Raw genomic sequence first — 21,023 nt, forward strand, 5'->3', positions numbered from 1 at the left:
CTTGCTCTGAGGAAGAGCGTCCGGGCACTAATTCCTTGAGGTGCCTCTGTCTGCTTGTCTTTTAACTTTGCTTTTAACTGGAGGATGATTGCTTTACAGCGTTGCGTTGGTTTCTGCCATACATCAGCATGAATCAGCCGTGGGTACCCAGATATCCGCTCGCCCTTGAACCCCCTCCGCCCACCCCATCCCACGCCTCCAGGTTGTCACAGAGAGGTCCCTGTTTTAACAGCACAGTAGCACTGTGGGAGGTGTGGGGGAGGTCACAGACACCGGTCCTTTGTTCCATCGCAGAGCCGGGTCTTACACCACGCGGCCCGGTTTCACTAGCGCGACACCTGACTTCAAAGTCAGTACAAGGAAAACCTCCACCAGCTGCCGGCTCACGGCTCCTGCCCCGAGCACATGTGAGTGGGGCATCTTTCCCTCCGATCTGGACCTTCCTGACTCTCTCCGAGGGACCCCAGGGTGGCCCCTTAGGAAGGCTGCAACCCTTCCCCATACTTTCCTGTCCTCTCCGTGGGGACTGGTCAACATTTCACCTCTAAGGGAGAGTGGAAAAAAGCCACTTGCATCCTCCAAGACCTCTCATTTGATGACAAATGGCAATGTGGCCAGGGAGCGTTCTGTACCTGCCTTCATCCTTTCATGATTTCTCATCATGGGGAACAGGTGACTATTTCTGATAGAATATTCCTGAGCCCTATTGGGGGGCATTTCAAGAAAGTCAGGCTTTGGAGGAATAAGAGCAGAGTACCCTGCCAGTCATCATTCAATTATTCTGCACGTATTTATTCAACACCTGAGTGCTAAGCATTGTACCAGGTCCTGGAGAGACAGGAGTGAACAAAACACACACCCAAATCTTGGCCATGGTGGAGCTTGCATCTGGTGTGGCAGACAGATAACACAGAAGATAAGGGAGTAAATTATGGGTTAGAAAGGAAGGAACATGAAGGAGAAAAATAAGACAGGTTGGGGGGAAGGATATAGGAGGTCTTGACCTCTTAGGGGATGATGATCAGGGAAGACCACACAGGAAGGCAGGCATTTGGGATGTGAGGGAAGAAGCTGGGCGCACCTGGAGGAAAAATGTTCTAGGCAGAGGGAGGAGCCGGTGCAAAGGGGTATGGGCAGGTGTGACGGTCCTAGAGGACTTTGTTCAGCAGACAGCAGCAGGTTCTTCTTTCAGTGACACATACCCAGAGGAGCGACCGCCTCCCCAGAGAAGACTCCTAGGCCCTCTGAGGTCAATTGGATGGCAAAAGACGACCATGGGACATCATTAAAGGGGGGGAGGAGCATTGCCCTGCATGGACCAGGCACTGATAACTGCTTAAGGTAGTATTCCCTCCCCCACCTTTTTTTTTTTTTTAAAGAAAACCAGTTTTGATTGACAAGGGTCTGCCCATCAACTCCCTTCTTAAGCTGGAATCCTCTTGGTTGACCAGTGTGTGGGAAGGAAGAGGAGAGTACCTAAAAACTATATCTAACCCAATGTGCTCCCAAAAGAGACAGAATTCGGTCATCTAAAATGATTTCATGCAAATCAAAACTACAATGAAGTACCACCTCTCACCGGTCAGAACAGCCACCATTACAAAATCTACAACTAACAAATACTGGACAAGGTGTGGAGAAAAGGGAACCCTCCTACACTGTTGGTAGGAATATAAACTGGTGTAGCCCCTACGGAGAACAGTATGGAGGTTTCTCAAAAAAACTAGAGTTACCGTATGATCAAGAAATCCCACTCCTGGGCATACATCCAAACAAAACTGGATTAAAAAAGATACAATCACTCCTATGATCATAGCATCACTATTCACAATAGCCAAGACTTGGAAGCAACCTAAATATCCATTGGCAGAGGAACAGATAAAGAAGACATGGCACATCCATGGTGTATTCACTTCAGTTCAGTCGCTCAGTCGTGTCTTACTCTTTGCGACCCCATGAATAGCAGCATGCCAGGCCTCCCTGTCCATCACCAACTCCTGGAGTCCACCCAAACTCATGTCCATCGAGTTGGTGATGCCATTCAGCCATCTCATCCTCTGTCATCCCCTTCTCCTGCCACCAATCCCTCCCAGCATCAGGGTCTTTTTCAAGGAGTCAACTCTTCGCATGAGGTGGCCAAAGTATTGGAGTTTCAGCTTCAGTATCAGTCCTTCCAGTGAACACCCAGGACTGATCTCCTTTAGGATGGACTGGTTGGATCTCCTTGTAGTTCAAAAGCATCAATTCTTCGGCACTCAGCTTTCTTCACAGTCCAACTCTCACATCCACACGTGACCACTGGAAAAACCATAGCCTTGACTAGATGGACCTTTGTTGGCAAAGTAATATCTCTGCTTTTGAATATGCTATCTAGGTTGGTCATAACGTTCCTTCCAATGAGTAAGCATCTTTTAATTTCATGGCTGCAATCACCATCCGCAGTGATTTTGGAGCCCTCAAAAATAAAGTGTGACACTGTTTCCACTGTTTCCCCATCTATTTCCCATGAAGTGATGAGACCAGATGCCTTGATCTTCGTTTTCTGAATGTTGAGCTTTAAGCCAACTTTTTCACTCTCCTCTTTCACTTTCATCAAGAGGCTTTTTAGTTCCTCTTCACTTTCTGCCATAAGGGTGATGTCATCCGCATATCTGAGGTTCTCCTGGCAGTCTTGATTCCAGCTTGTGCTTCTTCCAGCCCAGCATTTCTCATGATGTAGGGTGACAACATACAGCCTTGACGTACTCCTTTTCCTATTTGGAACCAGTCTGTTGTTCCATGCCTGGTTCTAACTGTTGCTTCCTATCTTGCATATAGGTTTCTCAAGAGGCAGGTCATGGTGTATTACTCAGCCATAAAAAAGAACAGAAGAATGCCATTTGCAGCAACCAGAGATTATCATACTAAGTGAAGTCAATCAGAAAGAAAGACAAATGCCGTATGATGCACTTACCTGTGGAATCTAAAATGTGACACTAAGGGACTTATCTACAAAACAAGCTCGCAGACACAGAATGGACTTGTGGTTGCCAAGGTGGGAGGTGAGGGAGGGGGTAGACAGGGAGTTTGGGGTTAACAAACGTAAACTAGTATATAGAAGGAATGGATAAACAACAAGGCCCTACTGTATAGCATAGAGAACTATATTCAACATCTTGTAATAAACCAGTAACAGAAAAGGATAAGAATGTATAGCTGATTCATTTTGCTGTACAGCAGAAATTGACACATTATTAATCAACTATGCTTCAGTAAAAAGTAAAATGATTTCAGGCCAAGAGATAAGGGAATTTGATGATACCAAATATTAGATCTCTCTAACTATAATAGAATCCTGATTTACACACATAGCCTCATGAAAGAATGACTCCAGGAAAATGCTTGGTATGGCCAAGCTCATCACCCTGCTTCCCAAGTACCAACCCTGCTTCTGAACTTCTGATGACACCAAAATGAAACCTTTTGTGTGGCGTGTTCACGACTCCTTCATTCATCTGCTCACTCACAGGAGAAGCAGCTGTGTTAAAGCTCTGAGGAGGATCCTGTGATGATTAAAATGTGGCTCCAGGCTTCCCCATCTTTCCCTGATGGGCCTCTGTCAAGGGAACTACTTGGACACGCCCACTCCCCATGCTGCCTCTCCACCCATAGAACTAAAATGCTAGAAATGCAGCCACATTATTCACATTTATCCTAATGTATAAATTATATAAATATATAAGCATATTCATTACATTGAATTGATATGTGTATATATTTGGAATAACTATTGAGAACCTGCTTTAAGCTAGATGATATGGTGCGTACTTTCTCATAGTAATATGTTCTTCTTTATGCTGTTTTAAATTTACACTTTAAAACAACCCCATGAGATAGGTTTGCTATCCCTACTTTGCAAATGAGGTGAAGGCATTTAAGAGTTCTCACTCCAGTGTTCTTGCTGGGATAATCCCATGGACAGAGAAGCCTGGTAGGCTACAGTCCATAGGGTTGCAAAGAGTTGTACATGACTGAACATACAAGCAAAATAAAAAGGCAAAGCAAAGTTGGGAGATGGCAGAAACTAGATCTGATCCCAAGTGTAGTTATTTGAAAAACTCATTTTCCTCACTGAGGATATCAGTTCAGCCCTGGATTTTCCACAGTAAACTGCTGAGACATGGACAGTGATCAGTACGGCCTTGATGCTTGGACTTACATATGGGGGAGGAACCATTCTCTCAACTCAACACCTGCCTGAATCAGAGCCCCTCAAGTGGTCCCAGCATCAGTATCACCTGGCAATCCAGCAGAAATGGAGATGCTCAGACCCCACCTGGACCTGCTGCCCTGGAAGATCTCAGGGGTGGGGGCCCCGTGACTTTGTTTCAACAAGCTCTCCAGGTGACTTCATTTTAAACCGAAGTAAAATTTACATGACAAAAATCACCCCTTAGAAATACACAGTCCCCAGCTTTTATACATTTATGGTGCTACACAAACCTCACCACTTATTCCAGAACGTTTTCCTGAGCGCCCCCTACCCCAACCCGAAAAAAAGCCAGCCCATGAAGCAGACACTCCTCACCCCACTCCTCCAGTTCCTGTCGACCACAGCTCTGCTTTCTCTCTCTGGATTTGCCTGGTCTGGACATTTCATGTAAATGGAACCTTCCAACGTGTGACCTCTCATGTCTGGCTTCTTTCAACATGTTTTCAAGGGTCATCCATCCTGTAGCACTCCTAGTACTTCATTTATTTCAATAACTGAATAGTATTCCATTGGAAGTAAGATTACATCACAATTTGTGTGTCTATTCATTAGTTGATGGTGCTGGTGATTTACCAAACGATCAAAATTAAAGATTGGGAGCAATGACCTAGGTTTAAAATTCAAATGCTATAAAGATAATACATGGGCAAATCCACACTTTATATGGTGTAAAGTCTAAGAAATACAAACCAGGTGCCTTGCAGGTCACTTTTCTTGCATTTAAATTAGAAATAGTTGTTTTCCCCTGTGGTTCCATTTTTCTAAGAAAAGCTCGATATACAGCATTTTGAAACCTTACGTGACCGCAGGCATGTGCTAGAAATTTCATGAGAATCTTAAAGTCAAATTCAAATCACAAATGAATTTTCAAATATCGTTAAATATTAGAGCAGTTTCACTGGTTAATCGTTGTACTTTAAGGTGCCAGAAGATTCTGACTGAACAGAAAGATGTTTCTGTTTTGAAGCAAATTCCTCCCACTCGCTTCAAACTCCAAAGTAGGAGAGTTCTGCCTTCGTTTAGCTCATTTTGTTCCCTTATTTTATAGCCTTACTCCTTGGACTATTAATGAAAAGAACATTGAATTAGACCATGTAGTTGTTCATGACATTGAGGATCCCTTGCAGCCCATCGTGGGTAGTTTAAAAAAGACAAACCTCAGTTTCTTCTAGAGCTTTTGGCAAACTCATCATAATGGGCTTTTTAATACTTTTCATAAATCACCCCAAATACATCAGGACAGCAGCTAATTGAATTGACATATAGCAGTGACAGGCTGATGCAAAGCAATAAAGCTGGAGAATTATTCAGAAAAGAGGCCCTTTTGCATGATACTTTCCCTTGGCACAAGAATGCTTTAAAATGATTACACCTAAGGACCCAGGAAAAAGTGCTGCTTTCAGCTCACACAGAATTTCTTGCAGACACCTTGCCAGCGTGACCAGCTCCTGCTTAGATGTGACCTTCTTAGTTAAGACACGTCTGCCTTTTCCCTAATATTTAACTACCAAGGACTCTTGGGGGTAAATTTACCATGCTGAACGCAAGATTAGAAATAAAAAGCTGATGAAACAGCTGCATTGATTCTGGAGAAAACACATACACAGAACCTGCTTTCCAAAAGAGGAATGCCACTACGGCTTCCCACCATAAATGCAGTCACAGCTTAATATTTCAGCCGTCACCAAGCTGCCAAGTAAAACATTATTAGGGGTTCCTTTTACTTTGACAAATGTGCAGTCAGAAAGCTCTTTTCTTGTAGGAGCCTATTGTGTGTCTCACGGCTGTATTCCTGGGGGTGAATCATACTAAGACCATTTATCAAGCCTGACAGTGGAAGTCGGGCGTTATCTGCCTTGCAAAAGCTCTCTGGGAATTATCTTCTCTTGTTGGCAATTAGGCAGCCCGGGCAAGCAGCAGCAATCAGGCCGGATTCACTGGGGCTGCAGGTCACTGCTCTCTGTCTTCTTCGACTTCCTTGCCCATTAATCAGTGCGTGCTGGGTCCCAAAGAACCCGGGGTTCCCCAGCTCCAAGCTCTGGGGGTGACAACAGCCTGCATGCTGACTGCAGGAAAGAAAGGCAGGTGACCGCAGCAAGAAGGATGGCAGAACGTGGGCAGCTGCTGAGAACAGCTTGAAGCTGACACAACCGTGTGACAGGAGAAGCCAGCATCGCAGGAAACCAGGGATGGGAACTCATCCAGATTTGTTTAAATCGATTGGAAACGAAGAAAGAAGACCTCACGTCTTTTACAGCTGAGAAATGATTAGACGGTAAAGGGATACTGGTTTGGGGAAGTACGTTGCTGACTTTCTGCTTCCCACTGATTGCTTCCTGCAACTGGAATGGAGTTTTATTTTCTCCTGACGGTGAAAGTGATGGATGCAACAGGCCTGGGAGGCTCTTCTTTCCAAGGCACAGAGGAGATGGAGGAGAATCGAAACGGGAAGACTGAAGTCTGAGCACTCATCTGTTGAAACTAAAGCTCAGTCTTACACCCAAGTCTCAGTCTTCACATCTATACTGGGAATGACAACAACTACTTTGGGTGTTGAGGGAGAGGACAGGTGAGACTCACACAAAAATGGGAATGTCTTTGGTTAATTTCAACGATGCTAGTTGCCAGTATTTGCCTGAAAGCATGCGTACTTCTCTTCCTTATTTAGAGGCACCGCTTTGGCTATTTCAAGTTACAGATCGCCAGTGCCTGTGCTTAGAAACATTTTCCAACAGGGTGCAGACTTCTTGACAATTGTAGCCCCAACGTAGTCCTCTTTAAACTGCAAAACCGCAAGAACAAGTCAACGCGAGAGAAAGATGATTCAGGAGGCAGAGGCATATCAAGCAGTTAAACAGGACCCTCAATTTAACACACATGTGGCGTCAAAGACGCTGCTCATTCCCAAAGGGCGGGGCTGTCGTGAGCTGAACCCGAACATGGGCTTAGGAGCATAAACAACCAGCTGAGCCACCAACACTCACAAAGCCACTGTTTAGATGACTGTTACCTGCTGTGTGGTTGCCGTGGTTCTCAGTTCCTGGAACTTTTTCCAAACTGTATTTCCCCAAATTCCTGCAATCTTTTCCTCCATAGCCAAGGCCTAGGAGGGAGCTGGGAGGGGAATGTGACCACAGACAGATCGACCTGACCCTCCACACGACCTGTTCTCTGACAACACGGACCTCCTGACTCTTTGTCACTAAATCTGAAACCAGCTTGGAGAGCTTTTCCAAAAACAAACAGTAACTCACAGTTCAGGGCCAGTTCAATGCATTCCTAGGTCCTCCCGGAGCACCAGCCTCACGCTGTTGCTGTCTTCTCTTCCTGGGATGGGGGGATGCAGGGCTTACTTACAGCAGTGGGTGCAAGAGATCTTGGTTGGGACGAGTTTGCTCAGCCAAGTTTCAACCCCAAAGTTCTGAGGCCGTCTTGAGAAAAATCTTCAGATTTTTCACAATTATGCCCTGGAATAAAATCTTGCAATCACCACGCAAAGAACTCAGGAGTGACCAAGAGGCATGTCCTGTTGGGGTGGGTGGTGGTGTCTGCACCCGGGGTGACTGGCCTTTGTCAGCAGCAGCCTGGCAGGACTGGGGTGCCATGCAAGGTCACCCAGTTTCAGGCACTACTGACTTCATCTCACTCCACACGTCTGTGTTAATAAGCATGAAAAGCAGTTACCACTCTTGAGCCAGGCCCTGCTGTGGACCAGGAGCTTGGTGGGCATCCTGGCTCACGGACTGCCTGGTGAGTCAGACTATATCATTCCTATTTTACAGGTGAGCAAACTGAGGTACAGAGAGGTTAGGCACCTTGCCATAGTCCTCTGGTTCCACCGCCAAGACTGGAACCCCAACTTGCTGACCTGAAGGCCCGTGCTTCTTCTCTGCGACCACGCTGCCTCCAGAGCAGACAGGAGGCCTCTGGAAGCCGCTTCCAGGCGTCACCCCCAGGGCAGGGGCCTCGGGGCAGCCTCGGATGTGACCCGGCATAAATGGTGGGGAGCCCTGAGGGCATCTAGGAGGAGGTGGAGGGGCGCAGGTAACAGTGAGGGCCACCGCCCTGCCTGCGGCTCCAAGTGCACCTCTGAGCATCTCCCTGAACCTCCTTGGGGCTGGATGTCGGGATTCACGGAGCACACCCGCGCTCTCGCACACACGTGAGGGTGGTTGTGAGCCCGTGGCTCCCAACAAGCTGCCAGCAGAGGACAGCGCTGTCCACTGGAACGTACGGGACTCTGCTGGGGTTTTCCGGGGGCTAGTGAGGGGTGTGTGGATCCAAGCCCCACTCTGCTGGGCCAGGGGTATCCGGTGTGACCCTGAACACACGGGCTTACATGGCAGAACAGAACCCCAGCGGCTTCAACCTCATGCCAAGTCCAGGAATGGGAAGTGACCGCACGAGGACCAAACGCTTAACCCCGCGGGCCGCCAGATGGGCCGCAGACGGTGAAGAAAACCACTGGGCCGGGAGCGAATGATCAAAAACGTCCTTAGTAGGACATGTCCATTGTTAATAGCAAACACCTGGGGCCCAGAATGGAGCCATCTGCCGGCACGTTATAATTCATGGTTTTAACATGTGACCTTTGACCCCTACGCCTCCTCTCCCCCTCCTCCCCGGAAATTAATTAAAGTGTAAATATAATTGGCCAGAATTTTTAATAAAGAAGGAGACCAGCTGAGCTCTGGTCACTTGAGAGGTGCGCAGGCGGCCACTGGGCGTTCCTAGCAAGTAGCCCTTTTACTTCTACGCTCTGATGGCTCTTTCCTGAATCCAGTCCCGCAAGGCAGGGGACTCCGGCCAGGGGACCAGTGTCGCATGAAAGGAGCCCAGCCCCCCCGAGGCGGTGTCTCGGCTTCGTTACAAGAAGAGGCCACTGTCCCTGCGTGGGGCTCGTCAGGGCCGGGGCTTTGACAGACCTAAACAGATCCGGGGCTTCACAGAGGGTGGTTTACAGGTCGAGGTAACTGCGTCCTTGCCTCCCCCCCAGGAGACAGACCTGTGTAGGACCTGCTGGTGGTCACATCTGCTCACTCTGCAAATTTCTAACAGGGAGGACACTTTTAACCAAACGTGATAGCAGTGGTGGTCATGGGAGATACTTCCAAGCTCTCCAACAAAGGCTGATGTCTACTCAGCCTTGTTCTAACATCACTGAGCTCCCGACGCTAGGGTAGCATGCAGGGCAGCCTGCAACTCGAGAGTGGTGAGGATGACTCTGTAGGTCTCCCTCCCCTTCCACTGCCCCAGGGATGGAAACGGAAGGTTCCTTTGCTCAAGTACACCTGGTGAGGGGCTGGGGAATAGATGAGAGGCAGGAGCCAGAGGCTGCGGGCTGATGTCTTGAGTCTGATCCTGATCTACTGTGAGGCTTCTGGCCTTTCTGAACCTCGGTTTTCTCATCTGTATAACGGAGGTGACTGTTTCTGCCCTTTCCTTGTAGAGCTGTGACGATTAACTGAGAAACGTCTTTGTAAGCTGGGGAGTAATCTATGAGATCTCCAGGGCCTTATTCTTACAACTACTTTTAGTTTTTCTATTTGCAGCCTCCTACTTTGCTAAAATTAAACACAGGCTTTTAGGAGAAGCCACTTCTGGAAGGACTCTGCCTTTTAAAAGCAAATTGCTCCCTGGTCTCCATGGAGTTTAAAACAGGAAAGAGTGGGCTCAACCTTCTGTCTACCTGGGGTTTCTCAGTCCTTATTCTTTTTTATTTTTGTTTTTATTGTATGGTTTCTGTTCTTGTCAGTTATCATAAGTCCATTGTAGCTGATGTGGAATATACAATAAAAGAAAATGGTGACGCTGCAGCCGATACTATAGTATAAAAGACGACAGCCTCAGAATCTTCTCCCTGGAAGTTTAGCCATTACACGCAGGGCATTACATGCAAGGCATTTACACTACATGCAAGGCATTTATGTTTCATGGACAAAAAAAAGTTTAGCTATTAACTCTGCACACATCTGATTGTGCTGGAATCACCATCCAACTATCCATCTACTATCAGCCTATTCAAACATCAGCCTATGTACCCATCCATCACCCATCCATTCAACCACTCACGCTCCCATCCATCCTTCCATCCATATATCCATCCTTCCATCCATATATCCATCCTTCCATCCATCCATCCTTTCAGTCCAGAAGTATTTATTGAAATTTACTATATACCAGGCACTACTATATTCTAGGTGCTGGGGACTTAGCGGTGAATAAGACAGACAAAATTCATGACCCACTAGAGCTTAGAGTGGGTCCCTCTGAATACTGTTGGTCACAGAGAGGCCCGGAATTTACCCTTGACGTTACACTGCAGCCTCTGTGTCACGTGTCCTGGGGAAAGGAAGAAGCTCTGTGTGTGTGTATATGTGTGTGTATGTGTGTTGTTTGTGTGTAAGGGGGGGAAGTATTGGCAAAATTTCAGCAGCAATGTCCTGGGGGAATGAGGAAGCTGTTGTGTGTGTGTGTGTGTGTTTAAGGGGGGAGGTATTGGCTGAATTTCAGCGGCAATGTTTTCACACATGTTCTACCACAAATAAAATGCTGGATTAACGAGCAATGACAGGAAATAATTCTCTGCTGTTGTAACATAAGTTGAAGGAGATTTGTAGAACTCAATGCTTAAAAATGGGCCAGCCCTCCTGCTTCGAGAAGTCACACGGGGACAAGGCTCTGGACTGGGGAGGCTTCAGTCCCCACATGAAGCCTGAACGCAGCAAAACAGAAAGGATGCAGGTGGTGGCGAGGATCCCAGGAGGCAGGGTGGCATGGCCGCCCTAGTCTCCATCTAGTGTGGACCACAGAGCTCCCTGGGAGCCTGAGGTGGGAAGCAAGAGCATCTTCCTCTGACCAGAACCCCCAAGCAGATGCCCTTCTCCTCTTCCTGAGGTTCACTGGAGATAAGACAGCAAGGTGGAGAGTCAGGGGCTTGGCTTCTGGGGACTCAGCCTTACATCCTGGGGCTTCCACTTGGGTAGTTTTGAAAACATAAGCAATTCATTTAACTTTCTGAGCTGCATCACCTCATCTTTAAAATGGCTATAACTACACCCACCTCATACCTTTGACCGATGATAGAAGACACCCCAGGGCCATCTAGGGCCCAAGTCAACTTTGCCTCTGTTCATTTCTTCCAAACTGGTTATTCAAGGAGGAGAGGCCACGTGGAATGATCTTCCCAGCTTGACCTCTGGTTTGCATCTAGCTTAAGAGGAACAGACATTTTACATGCCCTTGCTGCTGTGACTATTACTATCCCAAGTCTACACTGATTACAGAAAAATCCTTTCATTTTTTTCAGTGAGCAAAATCTAATCCTGTGGAGAGGAAATAAGTATACAGTCTGTACTGAGGGGCTCTCCTGCCAGTTCATTTCCCCTTTATGGTTACATCAGGAAGTAGCCAACTCAATTACTCTGGTTGGATAATTAAATTGATTCTAACCTATAGTGTTTTAACGTTACTAGAGTTCCTCATTTTCTTGCTGTTTGTTTTTCTTTTTAACTCCTTGGGTAAAGATTTCCATCCCTTCCGCTGTACTTGGAGGAAGTGAAGACTTTCTTAAACTTTTCATTGAGGAAAAAAAAAAACTCACCTTCAAATGAAGAGCTGATATGGGGAAATAATTTTCTCCAATCCCAGTTTCATCAAATCCCTTTATAATAAGCGTATTTCAAGACCTCAGATAGATCCTCAAATTTCAAAAGGGGGTGAGCTTTAATTATGTATATTTTTCACTGATTCTTTAAGAAAGCAAGTTTTTTGAAAGGTATAGACTTTCCAGATACATCGGATTTCTGTCAACTCCTACCACATCCGAAACTTGGGAAGTTTTCACTGAAAAGTACAGTCAATTTTAGTTTCTTGAATCACATTTTCAGAGAGAAAAGTGAAAGCGTTAATTGCTCAGTTGTGTCTGACTCTTTGTGAACCCATAGATTGTAGCCTGCCAGGCTCCTTTGTCCATGGAATTCTCCAGGCAAGAATACTGGAGTGGGTAGCCGCTCCCTTCGCTAGGGGATCTTCCTGACCCAGGGATTATACTCGAGTCTCCTGTGTTGCAGGCAGATTCTCTACCATCTGAGTCATCAGGGATAGAAGCTGCCTCAAATATAAATTCAATTTTCCTGTAACATGAGCTAGGAATTCTTGAGAAGAGTCAGCTTAACCCTATGCAATTCTTCTGGGATTGGTTAAGACTGGACTTCACTCTGGAATATCCCCAACAAACACCCCTTTCAACCTCGCTCCTTGTTTGCAATAAATTATTGGTAATTTTTTTTAAAGGTGTTAAATGCTATTATGGTAATATTTAAAAATTTCTCCTTATCTTTTAGAGGCATAACATATATTTATAGATGAAGTTATGATACCCAGTATTGTATAAATAGATTAGGTGCCCTGACTGCAAGCCCCATGACACCCAAAATGTCCTGGAGGAGAGCCCTGAGCTTTGGGTCTGCGATCACCAGTTTGCCTATCTTCCTTGTCACAATAGAAGGGCCTAGAAGTCAAGGCTCCTGCCATTTGGGTCCACTGGCCCACCCTGCTCCTTGGGACCAGACACCCAGGTTCCCCAAAATACTAGTTGAGTCAGTGAGAGCTTTTGCTGAAATTGGTCGCCCAGCCCTGCTTCCTGTAGCTGGCTTGTCTGGGCTTGAGGGCGGAGCCCACGTCCTCTCGGTTTTCAGGAGAGAAGGGTGAACTTGGGTGGAGCCATCCAGCTGTGCTCCACGTCTGGACAGCTGTGCAGCAAGGAAGCATGCCGTGAATGTTTCCTGAATTGAATTATATGGAATCAAGTGAGCCAGTTATCCACACTTCTGCGGAAGTGGACTGGCGATGCTTCCACCTTAAATGCGCTTATTTGATCTAGTTGTAGACGGTATTCGTGAACGCCCAACCTCAGCAGAATGTAAATGATCAACACCCCTGGTGAGCAAGCGGTGGCCCTCACTCGTTTATTTTTTCAGCCCACATTATACTGGGTGCTGAACGCACTGCCCTCCACTGCCTGTTGGCAACCGGGCCGCACATTCTTTGCTTGAGAATTGTTTGTCAGCCTGGATTAAACAAAACCCAACAGCCCCAAACTCCAGATCTAAGGGTCAGCATGAAAACTACGGCAGTAATTCCTTCCAGAGACACACAGGTGTGCTCTTTTGTGGTTCTTGGATGGAGAGCCCTTAAAGAATCTTACTGGAGAAACAGCAAAGTGATATTCCAAACAAGAAAGACAGTCCACGTAAGAATACTGGAGTGGGTTGCCATGCCTTCCTCCAGGGCTCTTCCCCACCCAGGGATCAAACCTGCATCTCTTGCGTCTCCTGCATTGCCAGGCAGATGCTTTACTGCTGAGCCACCTGGGACATCTTCCGGTCTTGGCTTAAACATCAACCCCACAGAGTTCTTCCCCAAACCACTAATTAACGTCCGGTCCCCCAGCCAACACGTCTGCTTTTCACCCTCTTCCTTTGCTTTAGTCACAGATCTCCTCTCAACCTGCCTTTTGTAATTTACTGCTTTCCAAGGCTGTCTTCCTCACAAGAATTCAAGTTCCATGAGGACAAGAAAAGGATCTGTCCTGTTCATGGCTGAAATAACTCCACCATGTATCCAAGCGCATAACCCGCTACAGGAACTGAGTCACTGAGTGTTTCAGTCCAGCTGTATCCCGTCACGAGAAGGCTCTATGACTCCAACTCTCATCTTAACAGGAAATTTTCCACAAAAAATAAGAGGAGGTTCTGACAGTAATTTCTGAATACTAACCCTGCCTTTTTCCCTACTCTCGGAAGTGACATTTACTATTATACTAAATATTCTTTCCCCAAAGTGCTCACATTATTCAAATTATTTTTCTTACTCCCATAAATGTGGCATACTTAGCCCTCAACCCCTTAAGGCCAAACGCTCCAAGAAGCTCGTTAATGGATGGACTCAACTGAGTTCAAACTCCCACTCCAATCCCCAGATTTTGCTTTTGCCAAAGAGTGATTTCCAAGACAGGTCTTAATGTTAACTATCCAAAGACATAAAACACACACTCTCACACACACTCAAAGACCTGTAGTAATTAATGATATGACCCCGTAAGGATACCCCCTCCAACTATTTCTCTAACATGCAACTGAAATCCTGACACCCACGTTTGAAAGAGCTCTCCTCCACCCTCCGTTTCCAGGCCTTTGGGTCCCATTCGTCAGTGATGGCAGTTGGTGAAATTTCAGAGTTAGAATTCTGGGATGTTTTGATAAGGAATAAACAAGGGGTATTAAGGAATGCATTTTTTTTCCTTTAAACCATCTGCAACACTTGTTTCTTTTTGATTCTGGGAGAGTTTCATATCATGAAAGCCGTCCCTGATTCATCTCTTTGCAAGTCACCTTTGGGGCTGAGACTTAAATCACATTTTTAACATTTGCTACTCATGTCTGAATCAGCAGTGGGGAGGAAGTTGGGAGAAAGGTTTGGACATGCGCCAGCTGAAAATGAGCCATTCACACAGAAACCATGGGCGCTCACACGGCACTAGAAATGCTTTCCAGCAACTATGAGCAGGAATCCTGGGGGAAAAAAGAGCCTTTAACTCTTCAGTGGTTCCAAGGTTCCTGTGAGCTGAACAACAATAATAATAACACTGTCTATTTGTGGAGTGATTTGTAATTTACAAAGACATATGATCTCATTTAATCCACTCTCTCACTCTCATGGGGACCCTATGAGGTAAGAGAATGACCACGTTGAGATAATGCTGGAGATTAAAAGCAGCCTGGAAATTCTACAATGGGTGATGGATGACTGAGGTGGCCAGAACGCTCGACCTCCCCGTTACTGTGGGCTTTTGTGATTAATTCACCCACTTGCTTAGGAAGTTTCTCTCCATCTGAGAAAATTAAAAACACCACTCTCTGGACAGGAATGTGGGATCACAAATGAGAACCAAATAGAAAAGATTTACACAAAAGCACAAGCTCAGCAAAAGAGGAAACTTAGAAATCGCTAATAAGGTATAAATCAAGGAAAGGCTATTAGCAAACCCCTGGTAAGAAAAAAAAAAAAGCTTTTAAAGTGATTTGCTAAGCTCTTAACAATACCATTTCTACCTATGATTTTCAAATATCTCCAGGGTAATTTGGCTGGAATCCTTAAATACTGTCATGAAGACGTTCCAAGTTGAAGGGTTTTACACCAAATTACAGAGGGTACCAGAAAGCAGTGCCTTGCTATTATACCTCCAGAACTGTGTGAGCGAAAGAATGGGCGGATGGATGGATGGAATGATGTGCAAGATGAACAGATGGATGGATGGATGGATGGATGACCAGATGGATATATAGGCAGATGGAACAAACAATGAATAGATTGATGGAGGAAGGAATGGAAGAAGGATAAAGACTAGCTCACTCATTTTACTGATAAAAACGTAAGAGCCAGTGCAGTTACTAATTAGTCTGTTTTGCCAAAAACAGCTGGTGTCAGAATTGAGGCTCTCAGGTCTCTTAAAATCCCAGTCTAGTGTTCCCAGTCTAGACTCTCTCATCTTCTACTGGCCTTTTAAAATCAAGAATTCTGAATTATTAACAATATTAACAACACAATCTTAGTCGTGAGAGCCACTTTTGGAGGTAATATAGGCTGGTGTATTTGTGCCTACTTGATAATCAGGGATATTAAGCACAGAGTGAATTTCCTGTGGCCACTTTGAGCTCATCAAGAATGAGAAAGCATGAAAACCACTCAATTTCACATCAGCTTTCTGCTCAGAGATTCACACAGTGAGCTGCTCGTGACGCTGGATCCTCTCTGGGCTGGTGGAATACTGGAGACAGGGGAGTGCCACAGGCCCTGGCCCAGCCTCACCCCCAAGAAGAGACTCTTTGCCCCAAATACCCAACAAACAGTTATTCTGCCCCTGCCCAGGGAGTTTAAATGACATGGGGCACATTATTTCTTGGTTGAAATCTAGAGTTTTGCAGCATTTCACATCCTGTTGGTATTGGACCTAAGATATTGGGTTGGCCAAAAATTTCATTTGGGTTTTTCTGTAAGATGTTATGGAAAAATCCAGATGAATTTTTTGGCCAACCCAGTACTTTCACTTCCGGCTCAGGTTCTTGGCTTCTGCCATCTCAGATGCAAGAGAGCGAGTTCTTCTACGAGGTCTTGGTGAGTCCCTTAAGACAGAACCTCAAGCAAAAACGATGCTTATCTGTGCTGAAAGTGGTGATGGACGATGGACAGGAGATGCAGGGCCTTGCTGGGATGAGATGGCTCAGGGACCAGCTCTGGTGAAAGGACAATGCCCACCATGCGAGCCTGCAGTCCAGCCTCACAAGCCATTCAAGAGGAGGCCCATGAGGCTATCGGTTGCAAAAGCGTTACCACATTCTGTAACAGTCCATCTCTCTGCTTGGACTTCTAATCCTCTTTAAGCAGGTGCCCCCTGCACATCAAGACCTCATGAAGGCCAGCCCTTAGGATGCCCTTCGGCACCTGCTTCTTGCCACCAGTGCTTCTTTTGGCAAACCCAGGGAGCAGGCTTGACCTAGGAAGTGCCATGAAGATAAGCACTGGGAAGGTCTCAGGGTGTGAAAAAGAAGCTGGCGTCATCACAAGGGTACGTTTCCTTCACTGATGAAAATCTGCCTACTTTAGCACAACATCTAGTTTGGGAGGGACCCTTAGAGGCGTAGGAATGCATTGGAATCTGGAATCATTCCAAGCTGCCATCTATTTCCACCTTCTCTGAATGCTCCAATAATTTAACTGTCTTTTTTTTTTTTTTTCTGGGTGAATCAAATATAGAACTTCAGAAAACCATGAAGCAAGGAAGAATGACATAACTTACCGAGGAGGGAAAGTCACTTAAGATTTGAGAAGGGGCTGTGGTATCAGCAGTAGGGACCCTACAAGTCCCCAAGCTACTGACACTTAGATCCTCTGCCCCAGGGCCAACCCAGAGAGAAGATGCATCTCCCCACCTGGCACCCATCTGATTGCACCCCCTTTGCCCAGTGGCTTTACCAGGCCCAGAAGGAGCTGTAGGCACAAATCAAAACCACATGCAGGGGATTCTAGGGTTATTTGCCATCTCTAAACAAAAGCCATATCCGGGCCCACCACTTCTCAGCGAAGAGCTCAGGCCACATGCCCTATGCTCTGCAATCTGGGTGCTTCTCTCCGAGGAGTTTGGTTCATGGACTTTCTGGAAGCTTCCACGAGTGTTCTGGCCAGAAAACCAGGGAGCTCTTTGCCCAGCTGTTTCCTGATGTGCATCCCCGGCCACAGCCTGGCTCTGGGAGCAGCTGCAGCAAGGGTACTTGCCCGGTTGAAGGGTTCATGATGCATCCTCCCTTGTCGGCGGCCGTCTTGCAGCTGCAGCCTCTCTCCAGGGTGTCATGGTTCATCCCAAAATTGTGGCCCAGCTCGTGTGCCAGGGTCACGGCCGCGCCCAGGGGGCTGTCTGAATGGTCCTCAAAGAAAACACAAGGGCACAATGTATAGGGCACAGCCTGTATACCTCTTTCCCAGCACCCCCTTCCCTCCCAGCTCTGCCCCCCCAGACATTTATTTTTCATGAACACTTGATGGAATCCAATCTCCTATAAGGAATCAAGATGTGCTGTGCTGTGCTGTGCTCAGACATGTCCCGACTCTTTGCGACTCTGTGGACTGTGGCCCGCTAGGCTCCCCTGTCCATGGGATTCTCCAGGCAAGAACACTGGAGTGGGTTGCCAGGCCCTCCTCCAGGGGATCTTCCTGACCCAGGGATCAAACACATCTCTTGGGTCTCCTGCACTGGCAGGCGGGTTCTTTACCACTAGTGCCACCTGGGAAGTCCAAGGATAGAGCCCCATTATTTAGTTTCGACTTAAAGATTTGACCTATTTTATTAAACCAGTTTGGGGCCCCCTCTGCTGAAGAATGCATTCCTCATGAATACATGTAGGATTCCTCGTGTCTTTACATGAAATAATCAAGACCATCATTTCCCTCCAGCATCCTATAAGCTCTCACAAGACACAATTCTACTGAATGAGGCAAAAAGTTGTCCTGCTTCACAGGAAGAGGAGGTCCTTCCCAGGTGGCTTAAGTGGTAAAGAATCCGCCTGCCGATGCAGGAGATGCAGGAGATACAGCTTTGATCCCTGGGTCGGCAAGATCTCCAGGAGGAGGAAATGACAAGAAGTTTCATGGAAAGAGAATCTGGTGGGCTACAGTCCATGGGGTTGCAAGTGTCGGACATGACTTATCGACTTTACAACAATAGGAAGAGGCAGCTCATTTCTTCATAGGTAATATAAGTACCATTTTACCCTTGATTGAGAAGATGCTGATAGAAAGTCAGGAGAGGAAGCATACTTAGTACAGTCTAAATAAGATCTGAGCAATCCCCCCCCTTTTTTTTTGACAGTTGAACCATGCTTGCTAATATTGTTTTATGCATTATACAGAGCTTGTTCTCAGTACACATCTTTCTTGCTTAATGTCTCTCATCAACTTGTTTGCCCTCTCATTTGAGTCGGCAGCCATGATACCGAAGGAGTCTTCATCCTGTTAGCAGATGCATTATCTTGCTGGCCATCAAAAGATGTGAGCAGAGGAACAGTTGGGAACCGGCAGGGCTGCTCGTGTTGGGTGCTCTCCTGGGAGGCGTGGGTCGGCAGTGGCTCACTGCGGGGATGGGGGCACTGGCAGGACTGTTAGTCCCGGAAGGTGCCCCTTGGCCCCAGTTCTCCAGGGTCTGAGCAATTCTTACTGGGCACGCCTCTTGCTGTCTACTTGGTAGAGAAGGATACTTGGAAATTTTATGAGAGTTCACCATAAAAGCAAACTACATTGAATAAAGTCTCTGAAGACTCACTGAATTAAGATTGCAACTTGCCTGTTGTTGTTTTGTCAGGAGGCATCCTGATCCTCTGACTCTTGCTGCTGGGAGTTCACTCAACCTTTTGCTTATTTTGGAAGGTGGGTTTTCCATCCAGCAAGAGCTGCTTGGCCACCCCAAACTTAGTGGATTATATGCATGGCTTGGCTAAAGAGATATTAGAAATTAATTTTTAAAATATCACTACTCAACTTTTTACCAGTGACTATGATCTGCAGAAACGGTGCCCATGACTGGTGTTTCTGCAAACACCTGCATGTCACCGAGTGTTGAAAGCAACTTTCTGAATCCCGCTTTGCGCTGCAAGAGGTAACGTGGGAGGTTTCCAGGAAACAGTGATACTCTGCTTTAGAGTAGAGGTTCTCAACCTTTTGGCACCAGGAACCAGTTCTGTGGAAGACAATTTTTCCACAAATGGGAGTGAGGGTGGGGATGGTTTTGAGATGATTCAAGTGTATTGCATTTATTGTGTTCAGTTCAGTTCAGTTCAGTCGCTCAGTCGTGTCTGACTCATTGTGACCCCATGAATTGCAGCCTGCCAGGCCTCCCTGTCCATCACCAACTCCCAAAGTTTACCCAAACTCATGTCTATTGAATTGGTGATGCCATCCAGCCATCTCATCCTCTGTCGTCCCCTTCTCCTCCTGCCTCCAATCCCTCCCAGCATCAGGGTCTTTTCCAATGAGTCAACTCTTCACATGAGGTGGCCAAAGTATTGGAGTTTCAACTTCAGCATCAGTCCTTCCAATGAACACCCAGGACTGATCTTCTTTAGGATGGACTGGTTGGATCTCCTTGCAGTCCAAGGGACTCTCAAGAGTCTTCTCCAACACCACACTTCAAAAGCATCAATTCTTCGGTGCTCAGCTTTCTTCACAGTCCAACTCTCACATCCATACATGACCACTGGAAAAACCATAGTCTTGTTTATCTCTATTAATATTATATCAGCTTCACCTCAGATCATCAGGCATTAGATCCCAGAGGTTGGAGACCCCTGCTTTAGGGAACATGCTATTCCTGATACAAAAAATCTTTGTAGGCAATGGCACCCCACTCCAGTACTGTTGCGTGGAAAATCCCATGGACGAAGAAGCCTGGTAGGCTGCAGTCCATGGGGTTGCTGAGTCAGGCACGACTGAGCGACTTCACTTTCACTTTCATGCATTGGAGAAGGAAATGGCAACCCACTCCAGTGTTCTTGCCTGGAGAATCTCAGGGACTGCAGAGCCTGGTGGGCTGCTGTCTATGGGGTCGCACAGAGTCGGACACGACTGCAGCGACTTAGCAGCAGCAGCAGCATATAAGACTTTATAGGTTTGTTGGCAGTTACAGCTGTAGCTGCATTTCTCAGTAGCCCTCAGTCTAAGAAACCAAGTTATTCTTAGAATAGATGAAATTCCTAATAAATTACTTTGTTTAGATTTTACAGTTTCCTGTTGTAGGAAGCTTCACAAATGTTTCAGGAAATCAATTTGATTCAATCTGAAAATGCTGAATTTAGCATGCTTTGGTACAAAATTGTAGGAATTCATCTTTAAAAACAAAAAGCCTCTTCATCAAATTCTTTTGTATCACTGAATATCGTGGTTTTGTTTTGAACTGCCTAATTGTTTCGCATTCTTCCACATATATGTGATTATAAAAAGAATGTCTCTTAAGAGACCCTGATAAATGGTTTACATTTCTAATAAGACAAAAACCTATTTCTTTATTACTGGCATTATCTCCAAACCAAGACTATTTTAGTCCAGTTAGATACAAAGGCATGGATTGAGGTAACTGAAGTGAAAGATTTGCTCAATCTCAGAAAAAGGGAGAAACAGTACAGAACTCAGGTCTTCAATGCAATCAGGATTCTTGCTTCCTTGT

General features: G+C 46.2%; 1 protein-coding gene across 2 annotated transcripts in view; it reads right to left on the reverse strand.

Annotated features, from left to right (window-relative positions):
- The window catches only part of ADAM12 (ADAM metallopeptidase domain 12), a 401,034-nt gene that overhangs the window by 69,066 nt on the left and 310,945 nt on the right, over window positions 1-21,023 (reverse strand). For both annotated transcript variants that reach the window (XM_069566850.1, XM_069566851.1), the window contains exon 11: window positions 17,588-17,736. In XM_069566850.1, coding sequence (XP_069422951.1) covers window positions 17,588-17,736 — 149 coding nt within the window. The remainder of the gene's footprint in view (window positions 1-17,587; window positions 17,737-21,023) is intronic.

This window comes from Ovis canadensis, chromosome 22 (genome assembly GCF_042477335.2).
Source record: "Ovis canadensis isolate MfBH-ARS-UI-01 breed Bighorn chromosome 22, ARS-UI_OviCan_v2, whole genome shotgun sequence".
NCBI lineage: Eukaryota > Metazoa > Chordata > Mammalia > Artiodactyla > Bovidae > Ovis > Ovis canadensis.